General features: G+C 53.1%; 1 protein-coding gene across 8 annotated transcripts in view; it reads left to right on the top strand.

Moving 5' to 3' along the window:
* RAPGEF1 (Rap guanine nucleotide exchange factor 1) overlaps window positions 1–25,478 on the top strand; it is a 129,793-nt gene that overhangs the window by 48,109 nt on the left and 56,206 nt on the right. For 6 of the 8 annotated variants that reach the window (XM_005654593.4, XM_084999513.1, XM_084999506.1 and 3 more), the window contains exons 2-5: window positions 14,868–15,007; window positions 15,584–15,697; window positions 21,111–21,289; window positions 25,240–25,396. In XM_005654593.4, the coding sequence (XP_005654650.3) occupies window positions 14,868–15,007; window positions 15,584–15,697; window positions 21,111–21,289; window positions 25,240–25,396 (590 nt within the window). The remainder of the gene's footprint in view (window positions 1–14,867; window positions 15,008–15,583; window positions 15,698–21,110; window positions 21,290–25,239; window positions 25,397–25,478) is intronic. The other 2 variants (XM_084999536.1, XM_084999533.1) reach the window with 1 other exon arrangement.

The following is a 25,478-nucleotide window of genomic DNA, read 5'->3' as shown; positions in this document are numbered from 1 at the left end:
GCCCCCGTAGGACCCCTGACCTACGGCAGCACCTCTGTCCTGAGAGGGTTTCTCCACCCCACGCTCCCCAGGAAGAAGGGCTTCAGCGTCTCAAGTTGGCAGTAACTGAAATAAGTTTTGTGAAATATTTAGCCTTATTACCTGCAGTGCCCTCTGATGTTTCGTATTTTAATCCACGCCGTTGAATTGGGGACCTGCTAGTGGGCTGTGACTTGCAGTAGATGCTGGAAGAGGCATGGGCCACACACCTGCACGCCTGTGTAGCCAAGGCTTGCTTGACTCTGTCTCAGGGATGCCTTTTCTTGCCCAGGTCATCCCACTTCCCCTTGCATTTTTCACAGCTGGATACTGCGGTGTCTGCCTGGCTTACTTCTCTAGGGCTGCCTCATGGATCGCTCAAGGATTAACCCTTCATTTCTTCAGCGCCCGTCTCTCTCTGCTGTGTGTGGGAGCCCTGGGTGTATGTATGCCTTTACTTCCTTGTTAGCGCGTAAGCCGCTTGAGGGCAAGGGTCTACATTCCAGTTCAACCACAGACACTCTGGTACCAAATGCCCAGCATCTACCCTGTGGAAGGAGCCACCTGCCCCATGGCCAGGGCCTAAACTTGGTTTTTGACCTTGTTTCAGTGGGAAAGTGAATTCTGATTGCAAACAGCTGACTCTGAGAGGCTCAGCCTCTGCCTTCTCCTCCCGTGTTCTTCCTCCAGACCTGCCGAGGCGCAGGCCCTCAGACACTCGGCAGGAGGCCGCTCCTGTGCCAAAATCTGGTCCTTTTAAAGGGACTTCAGCTCTGGGAGACGTGCAGGATACGGCTGCTGAGAGAGAACGAGGGAGAATGAGCCACTGGATTTCTCCTAAAGGCCCTCACTGGGGTGGGCTGGGTTTTGGAAAGTTCCAAACAAGAGAGAGAGTTTGGACAGAGCTAGGGGAATGCTATGTGGCCGAGTCAAAATCCAGGAAAGGGACTGGCTGCCCCTGAAGAACTATCTTTTAAAAATACGTATTGCTATTTATCACAGACTGAAAAGGTATTAATTCCATGAGAACCGGGAGTCCTCTTTGACTTCGGAAAATCCCCTTCCAAGGCTTCAGAGCCAAGTGTCCGCAACCCCAGCAATCACTGAAATGTGTGTCCTTCGCAGCCTGGGGTTTAAAAACAGTGCCTTGGTCCCGTCACGCTCCCACCTGCTCAGGTGAGAGAGCCCGTGTATAACTGGGGCCCTCCCTGCGGCCCAGAGGCCGTGCCTGAGACATCACCAAGGAGGGCTTTAGCCCAGGCGCAGCCAGCAAGTCCGGTGCACGGCTGCTGTGGGTGAGCCGTATCAGTCCTGGACTTTTCCAGAAGGGTGTGATTCACTTTTACAAGCAGTTCTGGCCCGAAAGTCTTTTCTTCTGCTCTTGTGGCAACTTGCTTCCCTGGTGATCAAAGTTGTGAACAAATCTAATAAGCAGCATATTCGCCAGGCCACAGCTTAAAAAAGAGGAAGCGGGGCCCCCGCTAAGCCATGCCGCCGTCGGAATCGGAAGCCGGGGGCGGGGCGGGCGGGTGGCGGGCGCGCTGGGGCCCTGCTCCCGGAGGCTGGCTGGCTGGCGGGACAAGCGTGCCCCCCTTCCCCTGAGCCTGATTCACCCGCGCCGTCTCTGGGGTCCTTGCCCCCTTCTCCCTCTGCCAAGTCAGGAGCCTGCGTGGCTGGCGTGGGAAGCGGCGCCGGGTTCAAAGGCAGCATCTGTCCGCGCTCCTTGGCCTCAGCTTTCCTGCCCTGCAGGCCCCTGTGAGGCTTCCCCGAGACAGCCCCGAAGAGCGCCTGGGCGGCACGGGCCCTCGCTGCGCGCCAGTGGCCCCGGCCATGGCTGGGCTGCTGCCGTCAGCTTCCCGCGGCCCGTCAGCCCCTAATATGCCGCCTTGTCCTTGGGGGACCCAGGCCTCTCATTGGAAATGGGTCGGAGTGGATTTCGGGCTCGAAGCTAATGCAGTGTTGGTTTTGACTAAACCAGGGTGACTTTGGATTTTCAAGGCTCCTCGAAGCCCCCAGTGGGCAGTTAGACCATCTGTGGCTGGACGTGATGCATGAGCAGAGGGAGGTGGGTGTCCGCAGCACTGGAATGGGCTGCCTTACAGTCTGGCCCCCCTTGCGTTTTTACTTTCTATGCCGAAGGTGTCCCATGAGGAAGAGAAATGATGGGGAGGCTGGTTAATACTTTTCCAGCCATGACTGGCTTTGTTCAGGAGGCCTGAGCCTGCCGCCGGGTGCTCAGTTCCCAGGGCCCTGGCCTCCTGTGTGGAAGACGCAGAGGATGCTGGGAGCCCCACCACTCACTCGGCCCCTGGTGGGGAGGGGGCCTCTGAAGCAGGCAGCCAGGACCACCCTGGTGCTTACCCTGGCGAGGCTGATTCTGAGTGTGCAGCGTAGAGTGGGGTTCGTCTCCCTCACATGCGTGTGGACTGACGCAAAAGATGTCTTGTGAGAACAGACCCCTGGCCGCGGACATATTCGAGAGCAGCAGAGGGGCAGGGTCTGCCAAGAGACGCTCATCGAAGAGCAGCCAAGTAGACCCTTTGCTCCGTCTGTTCCAGAGAAGATGCACTGCCTCCAGCGGGGTGAGAATAAAGGCGGCCTCTCCTCTGTGCCCCCCCACCCCCACCCCACCCTTGTGCTTGGGAAGCCAGAAGCGTGTCTTTGGAGAAGTGGTCATTTTCAGATCCCTCTGTGTCCTTCAGAGATTTCTGAAGCATTTTCCAAACTAGCACCTGTTTGCTGACTCTGAGGTTTTCCGTCGGTTCCCGTGTGAAATGTCCAAAGCCTGTAGGCTCAGGCCTCGTCCCTGCCCTGAGGAGCCGGCTGGGTTCCATCAGGGACCCCGGCCCGTCGCTGCTGCCCGAAGGGCCCCGCCTTCTCCAGGCGCGGCTCCATCCCGGGGCTCCTCCGTGTCAGGGCTGAGGATTTCCCCGCTCCCCACAAGGTGAGGGAGCCTTGCGGGGAGGAGCTGAGTCCCGCTCCTCTTTCTGACGCCAGCACTGGGCACATCTTGGCGTGTGAATGTGCGCGGAACGAGTGAGAGGGTGGCAGGGGCCGAGGGCGCCGGGCGCACTGCCCTGTGGGGTCTGACGCCCCTGGTTCTCTGAGGTGCTGGGGCAGGGAGGGGGCTTGATAGGTGACCCTCGTCCTGTGCTCTCTCCGATCTTCCCCAGCAAGCACTTCCTGTAGGATAGTCACAAACTGCTGTCCAGCCCCTTCTCGGGTTGCCTAGGGAGTAAATAAATGAGCATGTGCTCACTGGCAAGGGAGAATGCTGTTTTTCCTCTGCACGCCCAGGGTAGCCTGACAAATATGGAGCTCTGGGGGCGGGGGTGTCCCTGGGCAGCGCCTGGAGCAGCTGAGCTGGATGGAGCCGCTGTTGGTCTGCCGCGGCTGGTGTGGCCCCCACTTCAGGCCGCTATACTGGTGACAACAAACTCAAGTAGGCTCCGTGGCCCTTGAGGAGCACTGTTTGACTTCTTAACTGGCACCAGTCCTCACGTACAAGTTCCTCTGAGGGGCAGAGGCCGCTCCAAACAGCTCCGCCTAAAGGACAAAGGTTAGGGCGGACCCCGCTTCCTGCAGCTGGGATCCCGAATGCGGGGGTGGGCTTTGCCCTGCCTGCTGCTGCTCTGTGCATGGGTGTGTGTACTCAGGATAAACTGTGGCCTCTCTCCTCTCCCGCGTCTCTGAAAGTGTAAAACTCTGGAGAAGTGAATTTACACCTCTGGAAGCCTGGAAGGCTGTGGCTTTGAGAATCTCGTGGTCGACTCCTAACAGCCGTAGAGAAGAAATCCTTTGTTGGGAGAAGGCCACCCTGGGGACGGGCTGACCTTGAGGGGTTCCTGGCAGGCGTTAGGGCTGCGGTTCCTTGTCTGTGATGTGTGTTCTGGGGCTGCGCTGGGGGTTTAGGCCCCTGCGACCTGGTGTCCTCTCTGTCAAGTGGCACTAAGAATACTTCCCTTCCAGTGTTAGCGTGAGGGTCAGGAATAATTAATTCATCAGGGAGAAGGCCCGGGCGTGGCCTGGCTTCCCACAGGGCATTGGAAACTTAGCCACTCAATCGGGCTCCAGGAGGGAAGCAGCTCTCAATCCCAGGGTGAGATATCTTCATTTCATGGGATATCTTTCCATTATTTGACAAGTTTTGTTTTGTTTTGTTTTGTTTTTTTGCTTTTTAGGGCCCCGCACTAGCAGCATGTAGAGGTTCCCAGACTAGGGGTCAAATCGGAGCTACAGTTGCCAGCCTACACCACAGTCACAGCAATGCAGGATCTGAGCCATGTCTGCGACCTACACCAGAGCTCACAGCAACTCCAGATCCTTAACCCACTGAGCGAGGCCAGGGATTGAACCTTCAACCTCATGGTTCCCAGTCGGATTCGTTTCCGCTGCGCCACGACGGGAACTCCCAATGAATTTTTTATAATGGGAATAAGTCTTGGGAAAACTCCTAGTGTGGATTTACTCATTGTCCTCTCTGACAGGTAGGGGGCAGGAGGCTCCCCAGGAGATCGTCTCTAGGCTGTGTTCACATGCAGAGGTTTATCTGGTGGAGGCTGTGTCTTCCATTTAAATCCTATAGGATTTCTTTAGTTACTGGAGTCGCTCTCTCTCCTTTTTTTTCCCCTTCACAGTTGCTGGAAGTCAAGGGGCAGTTGAGCTGCAGACAGTTTCAACTGTATTTAGCAGCCCAGACAGTGTCACCAAGAACCCAGCTTCTCTAGTCATCTCTGCTCTACTTTTTTTTTGGCTGCACCTGCAGCATGTGGAAGTTCCCAGGCCAGAGAGCCAACCCACACCGTGGTAACACCCGAGCCACAGCTGTGACAACGCCAGATCTGCTGAGGCACCGGGGAACCCCAGTATACAACTTTTTTAAAGAAATGAATATATGACACATGAGTAGAAAAGTGCTCGAACCGGACTTCATGCTGTGGCACAGGGGGTTAAGGATCTGGCATGGCAGTCGCTGCAGCTTAGGTCGCAGCTGTGGCTTGGATTTGATTCCTGGCCCAGGAACTTCCTTATGCGTGGGTGTGGACAAAAAGTACTCAGATCATAAGAGCACTGGCTCAGTAAGTGATCTCCTCTGCTTTAAAGTTCTACTGTGTTAAAAAATAATAAATTGCCCATTCAGCATGGACACATTTATCTCAGAACATTCGGGTAGCAGATGATAGTTATGTAATGTCTGCTGAGGGCCAGCACTGTGCGAAGGGACTCGATGCAGAGCACCGTATCACATCTTGTCACAGTCCATGAGGTGGGGATCACTGGCCTCGTTTGATACACGAGAAGGCGAGGCCCGGGGCTGTCTTAGCCAGAGTCGCACACATGGCATCAGGGCTGCGGGTGGAGCGGGCGTACGTTCACAGGGCCGAGGGAGCTCGGCTGTGTGTGGAGGTTGCTGTGACTCCTTCTGCCCACGTATCCCGGCAGAGGACATGATGTCAGTGCCACCAGGCACCAGGCGGACTTTCTTCTGCTGAAACAAGTCTTCCTGCTTTGCCCTGCACTCCCCTGCAGGCCTTGCCCAGCCAGTGTCCAGCGTTCTCTGTCCCTGTGCCAGGTGGTGGCAGACCCTGCAGCACCTCCATGTGGGAGGGGGTTAGGGAAGGGCCTCAACACCTGGGACTCACGTGCTGCCCTGGAGCCCAGCCTGGGTCGTGGGGGCGGGGGGCGAGGGGTCGCCCCGCACTCCTGCTGCAGCTGCTCAGTCTGCCTTTTCGGAAGAGGCGAAGCATCCTTATAGAGCTCCGCGGCCTAGTCCTGAAGCACTCAGATCCACCCAGCCCCAAGGCCCTTCTTTCAAGAGGCCAGTGGACCAGCCTTCCTCAGCAGGGAAGGCGCAGGCCCGCTATTCCCAGGGCCGGGAGCCGCGGTGCTGGTAATGGGTCCAGTCCCACTAGAGACGCACCAGGAGTGCAGAACACACACCAGATTGTGAAGGCTTAGCATGAAAGGAAGAGAAAAGTGCTCGTTAATAGTTTTATTTTTTAAATTATTTTTTCTCTTTAGGGCCACACCCACGTTATATGGAAGTTTCCAGACTAGGGGTCGAATCGGAGCTGCAGCTGCTGGCCTACACCACAGCCACAGCAATGCCAGATCTGAGCCACATCTTTGACCTACACTACAGCTCATGGCAGCACTGGGTCTTTAACAGACTGATGGAGGCCAGGGGTCGAACCTGCATCCTCATGGATACAAGTCAGGTTTGTTACCGCTGAGGCACAGCAGGAACTCCAATTGTTTTAATTTAATTACATGATGAAAGTCTAATATCGTGCATAATGTAGGTTAATTTAAAATTATATGTGGGTCTTGTATTTCTGGTGAAGAGTCCTGGCCCAGAGAGTCCATTGTCCTCTAGAGACCCAGAATGGGCGAGGGAAAGTTGTGGTTTTTCTCTTGTCTTTTCCCTGGAAGCCGCTTGAACAGCATCCTCTTAATCCAGGTGACCCAAGATGAATCACCACGCCAGAAAAAGTTCTTGATTGAGTTGTCTCTGACTCGCGTGTTGGCATTCCTCAAAGAATTATATTAAAAATCGGTGTAAACCAGACCGTCCCACCTGCATCGCTCATCGGGAATTACTCTGCTGTCAGTCGAATGCAGGCGTTGTTAGCTGTTGCAGAGTTTGTTCATTGATTTCATTTGTCTTTGTGCTCACTAGCAGTCATTTATTTATTTTCACTGTGTGCCAGTTGGGGGCCTAAGTGCCAGATGCCAAAACAAGCATGATTTGGTTGTTGTCAGGGTCTTGAGTAGAACCCCTTTTCTCCCGTAAATTCTGGGGGAGAAGAAGACAGAGCTCCCTGAGATATCCGTAGGTTCTTCCTGAGATACTCACTGCAGAGTTCTTTGGGAGATGTTAATTCTGGCTATTTATGGCCAAATGCATTTGTTTGCTTCAGAGAACAGGACTTCCTTAATTTGTAAATGATCTGTGAATACAGCCCCTGTAAAAATCATGTGGGCTTATGTTTAGAACATGAGACCTCCTTTGTGTCTAGTCTGTTTCCACGTTTTCTTGACACATACCACCTGTCAGAAAAGTACATCCGTCCTAAGGGTGCAGCTGGCAGGATTTTTGCAAATCGAACACATCAGTGTAACAGACTCTGAGCAAGACGCACACCGCGGGCACCACCAGAAGCTCTCTCCCTCAGTTACCATCTCCCCTCGAGCACAACCACCACTGAACTCCTAAAGTCATAGTCTATAATTTTACCTGTTTTTGCATTTATAAAAATGGAATCCGACTAAATTTGCTTCCTTGCGTCTGGCTTCTTTCTGTACCTGTGGGTTGTTCACGTTGTGTGGCAGTTCATTATCATTCTTTGTGCTGCATGGTGCCCCAGTTGACCCGCTGTCCCCCGGAGGGCGTCAGGGTGGAGCTGCTTTGTCGGTGTAAGAGGTCCTCCGGGGCCTCCCTCGGGGAGGGGAGGCGTGGCCTTCAGCCCCACGGCCACTCAGGGTTCCCGCTTTTCCTTTTCATCCATGCTGGTGTGGAGGTAGGTGCTGCTTTGTGGTTTAGTGTGTTGTCCCCTGACGACAGGTGCAGCCGAGGACCTTGTTGTCTGTGTATCGGCCATTTGGACTTTAGCTTTTGTGATGGGTCTGTTTTTAATCCTTACCAGTTATGCAAGGAAAGCCAAAGTGGTGGCTCCGTCGGATTTGAACCCAAATCCAAAGTGCAGGCTGGTACGTTTCTTGTGTAGGTGGCAGGGCCACCCCCTGCCCCCCAGCCTGGTCGCATTCCTGCCCCTCCCTGCCTCCTGCCTGCACCCGGCGTCTCACTCTGGCACAGGCCTGCATCAGCTCAGGGCAGCTGGGTGGTACCCTAGCTTTTCAGGGCTGTACCTTTGGCCCCACAGTCCTGTCTGGGAGTCTGGCGTACAGGTGCTCAGAGAGGAGGGTGTCCATAGCGTGGTGGTGTTCAAAGAGCAAAAGCTATGGGAACCGCGCATCGGGAGACTGGGCGCGAAAACGAGTCCGCCTTCGCGCAGAACGTTGTTCAGCCCTTAACTGCTCCCACGGAAAAAGGCCCTCAGCACATCGCTAAGGGGAAAAGGCAAGTCAGAAAAATGTACACATTTCAGCTCTGCCACACATGGCGTGATGGGGATTTGCACTTTCTATATTATATGTTTTTTCAGTGTTTGGGTTTTTATAGTGAGGTTGTTTGACTTTTGTTGCTGAAAAAATGAAACGAAGATATGCTTAATATTTCCATTGGCCCCACAGCAGCAGCGTGGCTGTCAGTGGGCTTCCTGAACAGAGGGCGGCAGGGACAGGTCTTCTTGTCAGAAGAGCCTTTGGTGTTAGAAAACTCCAGAAATTATTTTCCTTCTGTTTTAACTCGACGAGTTCTGTGTTGAGTAAGAAAGAGGACCTCTTACTGTGGCATTGTCAGGGAAAGTTAAACATGAGGCTCCGTTCTGCTCTCCTAGGCTGGGATTATTTTTAGCTTTGGCCAGAGATACTGAGTGTTGGCGGAGGCCTGGCGGTGTCATCACGTGCTAGTGGACGCGGTATACTGAGCCCCACTCAGGGCCTTTGCAGGTGCTCAGCACCCCGGGTCACTTTTAATCCTCACCACCCCCTGAGCAGCTAGGGTCTGAGGTTATGCTCGTTCTGCAGGTACGGGACCTCGGCCCAGAGAGGCCGAGCTCAAGGTCAAACACAGGCCACCTGACTCATCTGTATCTTTCCATTACGGTCTGTACGGTTCTCAATAAACAGACTAAACGCTCTAAAAAGCTGAAATCCTTGTTCTGAAATAGTTGCTCGAATGTCCTCGTGTCACTTCTCCACGCTGGTTGTCCTTTAATGCCCTTGAAAGTGGAGCGTGGATGAAGGGCGCGGGGTGCCCCAGGCGGAGGAAATCTGTGGGGTATGTGTCCTGGACGGCCGCCGCGGCTCTCCAGGGCGGCTGCCGTTGCTTTGGACCGGCTTCAGAGGGTCATAGACCATGAGGGCCCTGACTTGGTGGCCCTTGTATGGTGGATAAGCGGTGACGCCCCCCCCATCCAAGGCGAAATTAAGCCCCAACAGAAACCACTGCTAAGTTGGGATCCCAGCTGCTGCTGCAGATGACATTTTGAAAGGCCAGCTGATCCGTACATTTGTCAGTGACAAGCACAGATCGTTGTAAGCCTGGCCGAGGGGCAGATGGAAGGTTTAAGAATGAAATATCGACCCCTGGCAGACTACTTGGAAGAGATGGGTTTGGCCGTGGTGTGTTTTTGGTTTTTGTTGAGATGTGATGCTGTGAGTAGGCTGCCTGCTTCTCCCTCCACCCAGAGAGGGGTGCTCCTCTGGCAGCCGCATCTGCAGCCCATGATGGGTGCCCAGGAAAGTGCTGCACTTGGTGACACTGCAGCCATTTCTGCGGAAACTGCTGGTGAGGCCAGTAAGCGAGCCTTCCTGTGGAAGAGATGACTAGCAAATGGGTCATTGGGGTTTCCCAGCCCTCCTTGGCATAAATGCTGTGCTGAGCAATGGTTCAGCGCTTGTTTTCTTAAGTTCTGTCCGTGACCTTTGAAGCTCTTCTGGCAGATTTGCTTGAACCCAGTAAGATGCACCAGCTTATGGCGTTTCCAGGTGAAGGAGGGCTCTTGTTTCCTTTGTTTAGGGGTGGCCATAGCGAAAAGCGTGTACGTCGGACAAGCCCAGGTGCTGGAAGCGGAGCAGCTGGGACTCGGCCTTGCTGGTGGGGCCGCAGCGTGGCACAGCCACCTTGGAGAATGACTTGGCAACATCCATAGCATCGGGGGTGTTGTAATGCCTGTGGTCCAGCATTTCTCGTCAAGTGTGTTCCGGGAGGCATGCGTGACAAGGGTCAGAGCAGTGTTACGTTAATAAAAGCAGAAAAGCTGACAACGACCCAGCGTTCACCAGCGGGAGTGTGATAAATAAGACTGGCGTGGCAAACCTGTGGAATTTCACAGCACTGAAGACGAAAGCCCTCGTGGACCCTTACCCCTGGTTAAAGTCAGACCTGCTCGTGCATGCACAAGCAAGAACGTAAGAATATTTACGATATAATACCATTTACAGGAACTTCACACACTTAAAAAAAATTAAACTATACCAGCAAAATAAACTATCACCAAAAGAAAGCGCTGATAAGCACAAAAATCAGAATCATGGTTACCCATGTCGGGAAGATAAGCACAAAAATCAGAATCATGGTTACCCATGTCGGAAGGAAAGATAGGCTCCCGACAGAGCACGCGGTGCTGGCGGTAGAATTGCCAGTGTTCTCACCGAGCCGTGCTGCCCAGTAGGGCAGCCACCGGCCTCACGTGGCTGTTTAATTACATTTCAATAAAGATTCAGTTTCTCAGTCAACTCGGCACATTTCAAGTGGCCGCAAGTGGCCATCACGCCGGACAGGGCAGATAGGGGGCATTTCCATCGTTGCGGAAAGTTCTACGTAACAGGCCAGTTTGGTGGGTGCATGGATTTGATTAATTCTCTACAAATTGTATGTGTGTACATAGGAAATCTTTCAAAGTCTTGTTTTAATTTCTGTGCTAGAAAACCTCTAAACAGACCACGTTTACAGAACGTGAAGTGTAACGTCCCAAGGGTTCCGTCAGAGAATCAGGAGAGGGTGGGTGAAGGGCCTGAGCTGCGGCAGGCAGGAGACGTGTTTGGCGTCGCCCTCCACCCAGGGTGATTGGCACTCATGAGGGACGTGAGAAGAGGGCAGGAAGTGTGTGTGTGTGTGTGTGTGTGTGTGTGTGTGTGTGTGTGTGTGTGGCGGGGGTGGGGTGGGGTGGGGTGGGGGCTGTTGGCAAGATGACCCCAACGCAGCTGCCGCAGCTGCCTCCTTCCACTCTGCCCTCCCTGGTCAGGGCTCAAATGCAGAGTTTGATTGACCTTGACCTGACAAGTCCCCTGCATCCTGGGTTGACTCTGTGCGGCTAAGCTGTTGTTTCAAGAAGGAGGTGACAAGCAGCCTCCAAGTCAAAATGTGGCCTCCTTAGTGCTGACCTTGACTTCCAGGCTTGAGGAGGTTGGCTGTCATTCCAGAGAAGCTGCTTGATTTATCACACCTTGCCCCACAGCTGGCTGTTTTGAGGCTATTAAATACTCCAAGGAGAAAGATTTATTGGTAGCCATAACCCTTTCTTTAAATGCTGATGTGGATTCCTAGCTGTGCCCCCAAGACAGACAGAATCTCAGGCTGTGCCTGGCAAGCAGAGCCTGAGAGAGAGTGTGCTGTGATATGCTTCCTGGGCTCTTCTGCTCTCAGGCGGAGGTGCCCTTCCTTGGCCTCCGGCTCACGATCAGAGCTTTGAGGGGCCTCCACACCTCGTTTGCCTACCGTGGTTCCGCCCGGGGTGTGATGGCGGGGCTGTGAATCCGGCCAGTCCTCCCGCCCATGCCTACCCGTTTGCCAGGCAGCTCAGGGCAGCAGACCAGAGGAGGCGGAAGTTGGCTCGCCCAGCCTGTCTCTGAAGATCTCTGACCACCAAAGAAATCCCGCATCCTGCCTACACTTCCCCATTTGTGTCTGCTCTTCTTGACCTGCTTTCCGTCGTACTTGCTAGAGCGGAAGTCACGGGGCTTCTGTGTTGGGAACCTGTCTGGCGAGGGATGTGCTGGGACTTGAGGGATGCTGAGGCCAGCCCCCGAAGGAGTGGGTGGGGCAGCAATCAGGGCAGCCTGGAAGGAAGGGAAGCAGATGAACGGGCTCAGACCGAATCGAGACTCCTGGTCAGCACTGGAGGCCGGGGGGAGCAGCGGTAAGGCCCTCAGTGCCCGGACCAAGAGTCAGAGGGTCAGTGCTGCACAGTCTCCTAATCCAGAGCTTTAAGCAGCTGGGAAGAGTTCAGTTTGGTCAGCCTTGGTACCCGTCCAGGTCATGTGGTTAGTTAGGTTAGCTCCCTGCGTTGGGCGGGTACCTTGTGCCCAGCACTTGGGTAAGTACTGTGTTGCGTTATCCAAAAGCAGCATCTCATGTAATCTGCAATCACATCAGCCCGCCCCCCCCAAAGACCAGTGTCATCGCCCCTTTTCCAGACCGGGGAACTTCAGACTTGGAGAGGGGATGCTGCAGCACGTTCACCCAAACAGCTTGACGATGAAGCGCACCCTTTTAACTGCCACACGAATTACTAGACTGCTCACATCATTTCCAAGTGTAAAGAAGGACGTGTAAGCTGTGTGTGGGACTTGCCCTGCTTGGGAGAAATCACACCATCTCCGTGTAGCTGCTTTGAGTCCCAGGGGCAGCTGCAGCTTAAGGGCTGGAGCTGAGCGTGCCCCGGACCCTGCGCTGCGCTGGGCCGGGTCAGGAGAGAGGTGCACCAGCCTCCTGGGGATCCATGTCCACATCTGCGCCTGCAGGAAGGGCTTTCCTGCAGTCCTGGCCAGAAGACGGGCGGCTGTAAAGCTGTGTTTGGTTTGACTCCACTTGTGAACGAAGGTCAGGCCTAGGCTTTTCTCTTTGGTCCAGAGTGCAGCAGGCTTCCTAGATAGTTGCAAAGACACACCGTTTATCTGATCCTGCCTGCCACCTGGAAGGTCCTTGACAAAAGAATTGAACTTTGGCCATATTTAGTCACATGCAACACTAGTAGACACAGTGACAGGCCTGTAATACAAGGTGCTATGTCATTTATTTGGAAGAGGGGTTGTTTTTTTTAGTAGCTACATTGCCAAAAAAGTTGAAAGGGGGAGTATTTTTTAATTTTAAACACAGATATTTATTTTTCCATGGCATGGGGTTGTGTTCTGCTCCCCAGTTTCCAACCCATTTCAGGCATTTTCTGTGACTTCTGACGTTACCAAAGCAAAGAAGCAGTCCTTTTCATGGGGCGCGTTTTCATTGGCTGGCTTCCTCATTTGTTAGGTGAGCGTTTCCTGCGCGTCTTCTGCGGGCCAGGCAGCGTGTTGGCACTGGAGATGCAGGCTTGAACAAGGCAGGCTCAGCCTTCAGCACGTTTGCATTCTCCTGTGGAGATAAACACATCAATAAATGATTTAATGAGACAGTTTCCAACACAGGGAAGTGATGAAGGAAGGCTGCTCATTGCGTCTGGTTTGTTGGGATTTTTAAATATCTTCATTGAAATAGAATTCACATATCATACAGTTGACTCCTTTTAAAGTGTGGAATGTCGACTTTTTTTTTTAATAGTAATTCACTGGGTTGTGTAACCGTCAGCAGATTCTACTTTTAGAATATTTTTATCCCCCACCAAAAGAAATCCCTTCTCACTAGCAGCCTCTCTCCATGCCTCTCCCCTCCCTTCAGTCTGAGGCAGCCCCTAACCTGCGCTCTGTTTCTGTAGAATTCCCTATTCTGGACATTTCACATAAATGGAATTGTACAACAGGTGGTATTTCGTGACTGGCTTCTTTCACTTAACGTAATGTTTTCAAGATTCATCCATGCTGTAGCAGATCAGCATTCTACTTAAGTGTAAATTTGGACCTAAGTGTTTTATTCTCTTTGATCGTTGTTGAATGGAAGCCTTTTAAGTTTTCATTTTGAATGTTTGTTCCTTGCTACTGTGTAGAAATATAATTGGTTTTGTATGTGATTTGGTTTTGTATGTGATTTTGCACATCATCTTGTATCCTGTGCGCCTCGTAAATTTGATCATGAGTACTAAGAGTGGATTCCTGGGATTTTTCCTCTACAAGATTATGTCATCGACAAATAGAGATAGTTTTATATCCTTCTTTCTAAACCAGTTGGGCTTTTTTTTAATTAATTAATTAATTTGCTGTTTAGGGCCACACCCACGGCCTATGAAGGTTCCCAGGCTAGGGGTCGAATCGGAGCTACAGCTGCCGGTCTACGCCACAGCCACAGCAACGCAGGATCTGAGCTGTGTCTGCGACCTACACCACAGGTCACGGCAATGCTGGATCCTTAACCCACTGAGCGAGGTCAGGGATTGAACCTGCAACCTCATGGATGCTAGTTGGATTCGTTTCTGCTGAGCCACGACAGGAACTCCAAGCCGGTTGGCTTTTATTGGAGTATTAAATTGAATAACAGTGGTAAGACTGGACAGTCTCATCTTATTCCCAGTCTTTTTTTTTTTTTTTTTTTTTTTGTCTTTTTGCTATTTCTTGGGCCGCTCCCGTGGCATATGGAGGTTCCCAGGCTAGGGGTCTAATCGGAGCTGTAGCTGCCAGCCTACGCCAGAGCCACAGCAACGCGGGATCCAAGCCGCGTCTGCGACCTACACCACAGCTCACGGCAACGCCGGATCGTTAACCCACTGAGCAAGGGCAGGGATCGAACCTGCAACCTCATGGTTCCTAGTCAGATTCGTTAACCACTGCACCACGAAGGGAACTCCTTATTCCCAGTCTTGAGGGGAAACCCTTTAGTCTTTCACTATGTCCCAGAGGGTTTTGAGCACCTTGGTTCTATTTTGGTCTTCACTGCCAGCTCTGAGGCCTTACCCGTGTCACTTGCTGCAGTTCTCCAAGCAGAAAAGTGAGGTGGGTCAGAGGGCCTTCTTCTGCAGCTCCCACATCCTGCGTCCTACCGTGTTCTCCGTGTTCTCCGGCGTCCTTTCCCTCGGACTCTGGTGAGCCCGTCAGAAGAGCTCTATGAGGACACGTGGAGATATCTGCACGTTCGTTTCCTACAGCCATTTTGACCACTCTCACCCTAGCCTAGACGGGGCGTACGAGAGTGAGATGCGCAGGCGGAGACGTTTTAGCGGATCCGTATTTCCTCCTCTTTGTATCCCTGCGCAGCCAGGAGAAGAGACTCGAGGGCTACGCTCGTGTCCACAAAAGGTCAGTGCACCGCTGCTCCTTCCCGCTCTGCCTCTAACCATCGGTGCCGTCTTTGTTTGCAGACTCTCAGCGTTCTCACCTCTCCTCCTTCACCATGAAGCTGATGGACAAATTCCACTCGCCCAAGATCAAGAGGACGCCGTCAAAGAAGGGAAAACCGGCGGAGGTGTCCGTGAAGATTCCAGAGAAGCCTGTGAACAAAGTAAGCTGACTCTCTAGGTGTTTCTGCTTCTCCTGGCCTCCACCTGCTTTGGGCAGTGAGTTTGTGCAGTTTTAAGTTCATCCCCTGGGGGGCGAGCTTTCAGCACAGACTGCCTATTCCGCAGCGTTCCCCGTCCCGGCGGGGCCTTCTGTGTCCTTGGGCAGTGCGGGCCTTTAGGACGGTGAGTGCTTCGCGTGTGGATCAGAGTTGAGCTCAGTTGGCTAGGACGGTCCTTTTCCAGATCTGTCCTTCTCTGGGCGTTTAAAACAGCTCAGCGCATCTGTTCACACCCCAGGATGCTGCCTCCCTGCCCCGGAGAGGCCTGCCTTGCCCTGGCACACACACGTACAGGGAAGTTGCGATGTCCAGAATACCCATCATTTGGCTTTAGGGCCCATGCTCTGCAACTTGCTAAACCCTCGAAACCCAGCCCAAGACGTCCTCAAGCACCAGTGACCTCCGCAGGGCCGGGCGAGCCAGATGTGTTGGAATTGCTGTTGATTTTCATCAACCCCTCCCTTCAGCCTAAAACGGCCATTTCAAGCTCTGTAGGAATCCAGGTTTCCTCTCTTCCAGGAGGCAACAGACAGATTTCTGCCAGAGGGCTACCCTATCCCCTTGGATCTGGAGCAGCAGGCAGTAGAATTTATGTCCACCAGTGCTGTGGCTTCCAGGTCTCAAAGGCAGAAGGTCAGTGTGATGTTAAGAACAATTGGGTTTGCCTTGCCTTCTACTGCAGAATCCTGGCCCATGGTTTTGGGGATGGAGAAAAAAATCTGTTATTGTGCTCAGCTGGGTGGCGCCTGTGGGTTTAATTGTTGAGAAAACAGTCCAGGGGACCTTGGATAAAAGTAAGAGTTTATCCAAGCCCCCTGGTCTTTGGAGAGCACTCAGACTCCAAGGCAAAGCTTGGGGGTTTCTGGGGTTGGTTTGGGTGTGCTGCTTGGGTCCAGCGGGTCCGGGGAGTGGGGGTCTTGTCTCCTAAGACCGGCTGCTCTTCGCCTGAGCTGCTGAGACGATGCAGATAGTTGAGCAAGGGAAGGGCGTCGAGGCGTCCGGTGCTCTGGTGCACGTCTGGCAGGGCCCCGGGAGTGTGCTGCGGCCACCGCAGAGCCCGTGCCACCAGAGTCGGGGACTCCTTTTGTGCTGCTGACATTTATCAGGCCTTTTCGTAGCCCCGTGTTGAGTGCTTTATGCTTGCTCTCTCACTTGATTCTCGTTAGAACCCTGGGAGGTGGAAACTGATCTTTCGGGAGAGGGGACTGAGGCTGCAGAGACGTCAGACACCCGGCAAAGTCCCACAGGGTGCGGTGCTCGCGGGTCAGCAGCCCTCCATGCGGGAACTCTTGCGGCGCTGCGTTTACTCTTTAGGAAAGTCAGGCTGGTTTTGAGTAGCGCACGAATCTGATGTCAACCCCCACACATAGCTAAATATAAAAACAGTTAAACTCGGCAGTGTAAAATAGAAGCAAGCCTTGTAGACAGATAGATCCTTAATCCTTCAGTGACTCTCCACGGTGTAGTTTGTGGTAAAACTGTTGTCACAGCTGTCAGTTTAATGCCACTAGCAAACACTAGTTCCATAAACACGTAATTCTTGAATTCTGTCATGACTCTACTTTCATTTTTATGTTGATCAGCAGAATGTCATAAAATTCTAGTTAAAAGTGGAGAAGATTAAGGTTTTAAACCCAAAGTCTTCTGTCCAATAATCCTTTTTCCTGCCCCATCTGTTAACAAAAAGAGGCTAAAGAGCAAGAATGAAATGTACAGGGTTTGCCAGATTGCTCTAAACTCCAGACTGAGGAAGCGCGATAAGGTGGAAGATCTGGTCTGTACCACAATTAGTTTTTATTACAGTCTGTTTGGCAACCTCGTGGAGCTGGGTTTAATGTTAAAGCCCAGGAAGCGTGTCCCTTGTCATCTAACCCTGGTCCGGGCAGCCCCGAGAGAGTGATTTACCAACAGCCGTGAACTCCGATGAGAGACCGTTTCACCCACTTGGTTCTTAGAATCTACCCCTCATTCCTCCGAGAGAGGCCATGGGGAGGATTTTGATGCTAAAGTACCCTTCGCTTAGTGGGGGGCGAGGGGGTGTCCTGCCACATCAGGGGCACCTTTGGCAATGTCTGGGGACATTTTCGACTCTCACAACTAGGAGGTTGAAGCAGGTGCTGCTAGGATCTGCTGGGTGGAGGCCAGGGCTGGTGGTCAGCATGGTACACAACACGCAGGACAGCCCCCTTCCCCAGCAAAGACCGATGTGCCCTGGAGCGTCAGTGTCGTGGCCGAGAAACGCTGTTCTCCTGGGAGGAGCCCTAGGTGTGCTCTTCACCCAAGGAGTCCGGTCACCCCGGTGTCTGGTCGCCACCCTTTAAGAAGGGTTGAAAGCCTCTGCTCTGGCCCAGGTCACCTGCGTGAGACAAGTGAGTACAGAACCACGTGGGGGCTCACAGACAGAACTGCCAGGGTTGGGGCATCTGCCAGGCTGTGAGGACCTCGCTGCCTCTGCTGAGAAATCTCACAGTAGGGCGCTCATGTGCTACCGTTGTTATTAGTATTGGCTCTCTGGCTCTCTCACAACCCAGTGTTCCCATGTATCTTCTCAGTTTTCCTGGGCCAGTACATGGGAAGTGGCAGTTCAGGTAGACAGGAGTAGATTCAGATCCTGTACGGCTTGACTGCAGGCCTCGCCTTGCCCGGGCGCCGTCCCGGTGATTGTACACAGTCTAATTTTCCCCTCACCTTGGCCGTGTGCCCAAGCGCTCGTTACGCCCAGTATGCAGGGAGGGTGGGTTCTGGCCCAAGTTTTTCCCTTAATTTTATGAAATACTTGCGTATACATTCTCACCCAGCCCTCCACGCCCACCTCTCCCGGTTCCGCAGAAGAGGGGCCACTCTCCCCATCTCGCAGGTGAGGCGCCCGAAGCCCCGCGGTGTCTGCGGGTCGAGGTCCTCCCCGAGCACCGCTCGCCTCTTGTAGTTCCCAGGTTGGTTTGCCCCCGTGGTGGCGCCTCATCCCTGACAGCAGGAGGGGGTGTGTGATGGATGCACTGCCTCTCGAGGTTGTGCAGCTGGACAGTTGCAGGAAGACCATGGCCTCAGGTTCCCGGCACGTGAGGGCTCGGTTTAGGTGTCTCACTGTAAACCCCTTCGAGGGAGTTCCCTTAAGGAACCAGTGTTATCACTGCAGCGGCTCGGGTTGCTGTTGTGGCACAGGTTCAGTCCCTGGCCCAGGAACTTCCACATGCCATGAGCACAGCCAAAAATATATATAAACATATACGTAAACAAACTGTTTCCACTTCTGGCTCATTCGCAAGAAGCCAGAGTTTAACAGCTGTAGGGCTGGGGGAATGCACAACCTTCGGAGGCCATTAATTCTGGGAGTGGAATTTGCTGCCAGGTTGATGGGTGAAACCTGACTCTAAGGGGTCGGCTCCTCTGTTAGGAGCCCAGGGCAGCTTGGCTCTTCAGCGGCTCATTCGATGTCTCTGCTCATGACAGGAGAGTCCCTTGTGGATACCTCCCATCGCCAGGTCAGCCCCCTTCCTCCACAGCAAACCCGAGGACACGCTTGCTTGCTTGCTTGCTTGCTCTTTTCTTTCCTTTAACGTTCCTTGACGTGTACTTAATTTACGGTGTGTGAGTTTCAGGTGTACAGCAAAGTGATTCAGTTCGTACGTGTATTCTTTTCCAGATTCATTATAGGTTATTACAAGATACAGAGGTGGGTCCCCAGTGCTGGACAGGAGGCCCTTATTGCTTATCTGTTTTACATACAGTAGATATCTTTCCTTAAAATGTTTCCTGCTTCTCCACCTTTGAGCACTGCTGGCTCCTGATGCGTCCTGATGGGCTAAGATGGCAGGCCCCTAATGCGTCCTGATGGGTTAAGGGGGCAGGGTTGTGGCCACAGTCCTCTTGCCAGACTGACCAGTCGTGGCTTGAGTCACGTTTGGTGTTTGCAAGGCACCATGGGGTCTTCACGCTCAGGTCCCTCCCAGCCCCGGGGAGGCCATGGCCAAGCAGAGAGCTCATCCACGAGGTGGAGAAACAGGCACCTGGCTCTTAGAAACAGACCGCAGGTGAACAAGTGGGTCAGGCAGTGGAAGGAGAAAAAGTGAGAGCAGAGAGGCCACAGCGATGGGAATGGGGAGGGTTGGGTCCTCGTGGGCAGCAGAGGACCTGCGGGCAAGAACCCCAGCGAGAAATTACATCAGGGCTTTGAGAGTTGTCTGAGTAAAGTAAAATTACTTCCTAATTCCATTGATGTATTTTTTCTCTGATATTCCCCTGAAATAAATGCCTCCAGTATTGAATTTTTTAAATTTTTTTTTACTTTATTTTTTTGCTTTCTAGGGCCTCACCTGAGGCACATGGAAGTTCCCAGGCTAGGGGTCTAATCGGAGCTGTAGCTGCCAGCCTACACCACAGCCACTGTCATGCCAGATCCGAACCACATCTGCAACGTACACCACAGCTCATGGCAACACTGGATCCTTAACCCACTGAGCAAGGCCAGGGATTGAACTTCATGGATGCTACTCAGATTCGTTAACCACTGAGCCACAACGGGAACTCCCTCCAGTATTGAATTTTTTATTTAAAATGACATTCTGGGATGTTCCCACATGGCACAGCAGGTTAAAGATCTGGCATTGCCGCAGCTGTGGCTCAGTCACAACTGAGGCATGGGTTCAGTCCCTGCCCTGGGAACTTTTCACATGCCTCAGGCACAGCCAAAAAATGAAAAATAAAAGTAAGATGACACTCTGCATCATTTTTAAAGAAAAGAGCTTGTGTTCTGAATCGTAATCACTGTTTATCGTGTTTCATGTATGTATTATAGATTACTGCTTAAATATACTTTTGTAGAAGTATCTTGTTCTCAGCGGGTTTTATTTATATCTTCTTTGCCCCTCAAAAAGCCCACAGGAGGCAGTTTTCCTCATACACACTGCTCTTCTTTTTTATTGTTTTTGGTTTTCAAGACTGCACCGTGACATATGGAAGGTCCCAGGCTAGGGATCGCATCAGAGTTACAGCTGCCGGCCTACACCATAGCCACAGCCACGCAGGATCCTCAACTCACTGAGCAAAGCCAGGGATCCAACCTGCATCCTCATGGATGCTAGTCGGATTCGTTTCCGCCGCGCCACGACAGGAGCTCCCACTCGCCTCTTAATTTGCGCTGGACATGTAGTTGGTTCTGCGTGAGTAGCCTGTCCATTTTACAGCTTAATCCTGATTTCCCTGGCCCTGCCAGCCAGCTGGGGCCTGGATTGTTGCCTCTGGGGTCAGTGTAAGGAGAGGTCGGAACACAACCTAAGGGGCATGTTGACCCGCTAACTGTGGATTCAGTGTACCCACAGGCAAGGAGAAAAGACGCGGGGGGCGGGAAGGGGGTTCCTGGGAGTGCAGGGCTCTGGATTTCACTCTCCTCCTGGGTGGGCTTGTCTCAGGAGCAGAGGGACCCGCGGGAGCAGTGCCTGAACCGTCGCCCTCCATCCAGCTTCACCTTTTCACCGCCTTCTAAGCCAAGGTTTTCCAGGCCCCCTTGGGAGGGTCGTGTCATTTCATTGAGAGGGGCCGCATCTTTGGGTCCAATGTGGGCGTCTGGCGGAGTCCTGGGAGCGGGGGTTGTGGACGCTAACGCCTCCTGCCTGTCTTCCACGGTCCTCAGGATCCTTGACGGGCCTTGGGTGTCTGGATTTGATTGACTAGGAGGCGTGGTGGGCCGTCACTGTCGGTCCTCTCAGCATCCTGCAGCCATCGGTCAGCTGGTCCTCACCCCACTCTGAGCTTAGCTGTGACACCCCTGCGGTAGAGGAGGGGCCGCAGGGCTGATCCGTCTCTGTCCTGGGAGGGACTCGGTGCGCCTAAACGACCTTTCTCGGTCTAGCCCATCTTCTTCCTTCAAGTCTAGCCTCTGTGTCCTGCGTGCAGCTTTAGACAAACCATTTGGCCTGGTTTCTGCAGCTGGAAGCTTTCTCCTTTGGCTTAAACCTCAAGCTAGGTTACAGGGAGTTTTACTGTGTTTCTTGTTCGGTAGCTCCTTTAACCTCTCTCGTCCCTCCCTATGCTTAACATCTCCTTTCAGAACCTGAGCTGGCTGGAGGAGAAAGAGAAGGAGGTCGTCAGTGCCTTGCGCTACTTCAAGACCATTGTGGACAAGATGGCCATTGACAAGAAGGTGCTGGAGATGCTCCCAGGCTCAGCCAGCAAGGTGCTGGAGGCCATCCTGCCGCTGGTGCAGAGCGACCCGCGAATTCAGCACAGGTGGGTGCACGCGCGCGCGCAGAGCCGGGGAGCCCTCCCGCCCTCTGCCCACCGCAGCCCGCGGCTGTTACTTGATGTGCTCTCAAGGTCGAGGTCGCTGTGACTCGTGAGGCCCCACCCTGAGGGAGACCGCCACCGCCACCACCACCGCCACCGCGTCTGTGGTTATTCTTCTGTCCCTGCAGCTCATTGGCAGTACCCCCTTGGTCGGAGCCTTTTGCTTCCCCAGTGCCCTGTGTTAACCTGAGTTAACATGAGTTCCCTATGCCATTAAACTCTGCCAACACCCAGCCTGTTAGAGTTTGCTTAGATTATTAGGCCGTTAGAGTGTGGATTAGTGAAACATTTAACCGTATCAAGCCAGGGCCTCGAAAACTGGCACCTGGATTCATTGGAAGCAAGATGTGAGGGTGGCGTCAGCTTCTGTTGGCTAATGCTTTCATTGCTGGAGTTCGTTTTCCTCTGAAAGGTCAGGGAGCAGCTCGCCCCTCTGTTTGTTGTGAAGTGCAGAAAGAAGAGCAGTAGGAAGTATACTCTTTGGTGAGAGCCTGGCGGGAGCTTGTTCTCCTGACCCATGCTGCTAGAACCCTGCTGGCTTTGTTCTTCACCTGCCTAGGGTGACCCTCGCTCTGTTTCCCTCTGTTCCTCGAGATGGTTTGGTGTCCTTGTAGCCCCACGAGGTTAAGCCTTTATGAACTACTCTCAGAACTTGGCAGTGAGGCGCAGAGTTTTCTTCTGCTGGGGGATCAAGCAAACAGCCTCTTTGTTGCCAGGAAGCCCTCTGCCCTGGGGCTCCCCACCTGGAGTTCCAGCCGAGCCCCGTAGATGGTGGTCCTTCCACTGGAAGCTCACCAAAGCCAGCTGGTGGGGAAGGATGGGCGTTGGTGGGGCTTTGCCCTGCTCCAGCCTTCGGTCTCCGTCCACACTGCTGTCCGGCACAGGGGCCTCTGCAGAAGGGAGGCCCTTCGCTGCCGCATCGAGGTGCTGCCTGTGGAGCACGTTGTGAGACCGAGCGCTGTGGTTCCAGTAGTGACCGCAGCGCCCAGCTCGTCGAAGGGCCCGCTGCTGTTCTCCTTGGAGGGAATGGGTTTCGGCTGCGTGGACAGCTTTTATGAAATGCTCTCGTGCCTCTTCTCCTGTGGCAGGCCTGCCATGGCAGAGTGAAGATCTGGGTGAAGGTGCCAGCGGCGGGCCCTGCCAGGTTTAAGGAGGGGAGCTGCAGGGAGGATGCCGTCTCTTAGCCTCCCGGAGGAGATGCTGGAGCTGGACCGGAAGGCTGGGCGGGATTAGACGGACGGGTGTGTCCTGGAAGGAAAGAGACCAGAGTGTGCTCCCACCAGGGCGTGGGCGGGCATCACCACCTGCTGCCACCTCACGCGCCAGGCCCCCTTGGGAGAGTCCAGGACAGAGTCCCCGAGGCCCAGTCCTGAAACGGCATTGCTCCCTGGGGTGATAGCCAGCAGCTCCGCTTGGGAAACTACTTTCTGAACGTACAAGCACCAGAAGAATTGGTGGAGTAATACGATAATGGTCGGGGGTGTTTCTTGTCTGGGGGGCGGTGAGGATGACTTTACAGGTGGCAAAAATCATTGGATGTCTGTAACAGTTTCCTAGAGGGGGCAAGACATGCCTGGGTGTGGCCATCAGGAACAGTGATTTTTTCTTAGTGGTCCTTTGGCTAATAGCATTTAAGGGATTTTTGCTCCTGAAGCTCTTCCAGAGCCAGTCGATGATGTTTTTATTGATCTCCCTGAGATGGTGGAAGATGCTCCCTGGAGCGTTTCTTGGATTCCTTCCATCACCTCTTTCCTCCCGGTGCCCTTCTCAGCCGGGAAGGTGTTTTCCTGCCTTCTGCTCAGAGCCGCCTCTGTGGTCTGGGCCCTGGCAAGCAGGCTCTTTGTGTCAGGTTCGGGGGACAGTGGTGACCAGCCTTTGAACAAGCAGCTGGCTGTTGGGGGTGTGCAGTGAACGGAGGCTTTCTCTTCGAGGTGGAACCCCAGGGGTGTTTGAGGAAAGGATCCCTGCTTGCCCTTCGTGTAGACACTTTGTTCCATTTCAGAAGCAGACCAGGGACCGGTCCTCTGGGCGACAGTGTTACGGTACAGGACCCTCCCTCCTCTCTTAATGTCCTTCCTGTGACATTGAGACGCAGGAATGGTCTTCCTCCAGGTCGTCGGTGTGAAGGGCGGACCCAGCTACGACGAAGTTGAGGTGCCTTCCGGCAGCGTTTCCATCGGCTGCAAATGGGGGTGAAGCGTCCATGAGCGTGTGCTGTCCCCCCTCTGGATCTGATGAGCACCAGGGGTCCTCCGCGGGCTCGGGCGGGCAGCCTGGCCGGGAGGGGGCGGCGGAGGAGCGCATCCCTCCCCGTCCAGGACAGACCAGCGGTTTCATTCTCTCCCCCCTCCTCCCTAAGAGAAGGGCTCCCACACCTGCTGCTTCTTATTTGCATTCGCCTCTGAAGCAGCCAAATGTGGGCTTCCTTGCGGCTCCTTTTGTACATTTTTGTTTGCAGAGGGGCCTGAGGCGTTCGCTTTCACTCTTTCTGTCTCTTCTCTTCTCCCGTTGGGACATGCACAGGGCAGCACAGTGGCTGGCTAAGTGGGCGTCTAGACCTCCCAGAGAGCTCTCTTCCTCTTTACCTGACTCTGAAGAGCTGCTCGCCAGAGCATGGTTTGGGTCAAGGTGTTGTTTTAAATGGCTTTGTTTTTAGAACTTGTTCTAATCCTACCTGACGATATTACATATTTTTTTTCAAAATTACATCTTTGGAAAAAATATATCTGGCTTCTAAATGCCTGCCTCATTCTTTGTTTTCTTTGAAGTGGAGGAGATTGCAGCCCACAAGTTTTCTTTGTTTTTGCTCTTCCTTTGTTGTAATATATAATCTTTAAAATGGAAAAAATTATGCTTTCCATAAGTCCTGGGGAATGACCTTGCGTTATGTAAAAGTGTGTGGAAGATACAAAAAGGTTTGCATTTTGGCCTGCACTTTACAGTTGTCGAGGCATCCAGAAGCACTCAGGGCTTCTGTTTGGTTCGTGTTGGCGTCGCAGTGTAGCTGGGCCCTCGCCTCGGATCCTGTCCTTAAAACGCTCTCCACTAGGGCGTTGCTCTGACACCTCAGCCGTGGTCTCTTGCAGAGGATAACGAAGCTGAGCCTGTGTTAGAAGGAATCCTAGGAAGTTACAGATCTCTTTGAGGTCACGTTTAAAGGCTCTTCCTCCAAAGGATCCGCCTGCTAAAACACCACAAACCTGCTGGCTCCTTGGGACGTGTGTAATGTGAATTTTTGTCTCTGGGCAGAGATGTGCAACTCTTGGCCCTCCTAGAAGGTTGGGAAGGGGGGCATTCCTTGGGAGATGCTGTCAGAATCTCGGGGAAGATGTGAAGTTTGTAAGAGCATATTATCTATCGTGGTGGAATTTTTATGCATTGTATTTGAGAAATGAAAAAAATTATAACGTGGCGTTCTCGTTGTAACTCCGCAGTAACGAACCTGATTAGTATCCATGAGGATGCGAGTTCGATCCCTGGACCCGCTCAGTGGGTTAAGGATCCCACTGATGCCGTGAGCTGCGGTGTAGGTCGCAGACACGGCTCGGATCCTGTGTTGCTGTGGCTGTGGTGTAGGCCACCAGCTGCAGCTCTGATTTGAACCCTAGCCTGGGAACTTTCATATGCGACAGGTGTGGCCCTTAAAAAAGGAAAAGGAAAAAAATTATAATGGACTAGAATATGAAATAGCTCCACAGAGTCTTTATTGGACATCAGGAAGTAAGTTCAGGGAGGAAAAGTTTATTGATTAAAAGGAGGCACAGATTTTATAGAAAGAAGGAGTGAGAAGCCCTAGTCACTGAGAAGCTAGTCCTGGGCTCAAAAGATGACTTAAAGTGATGGTCATGCTTTAGATTTTTAATATTCTCTTATAAATCTCCTCCCACCTCCAGCTCAGCCCTCTCCTCCTGCTATAGCCGAGTGTACCAAAGTCTCGCCAACCTCATTCGCTGGTCTGACCAGGTGATGCTAGAAGGTGTGAACTCAGAAGATAAAGAGGTGGTGACAGCTGTGAAGGGGGTCATCAAAGCTGTGCTGGATGGAGTGAAGGTACGTGCGGGCCTCATCAGGCGCGGCGAGCAGCCTCCCCACTGCATGTGGCTCACGGGAGAACTTGTGCCTAAACCTCGTG

The sequence above is a fragment of the Sus scrofa genome, chromosome 1 (genome assembly GCF_054392235.1).
Source record: "Sus scrofa isolate SSC_HxYL_T2T_F1_AM1 chromosome 1, Sscrofa_HxYL_maternal_Yorkshire_Landrace_v2.0, whole genome shotgun sequence".
In the NCBI taxonomy this organism is placed as follows: Eukaryota; Metazoa; Chordata; class Mammalia; order Artiodactyla; family Suidae; genus Sus; species Sus scrofa.
Note: the sequence above shows the minus strand (reverse complement) of the source record. Positions and strands in the feature narration are given on the sequence as shown.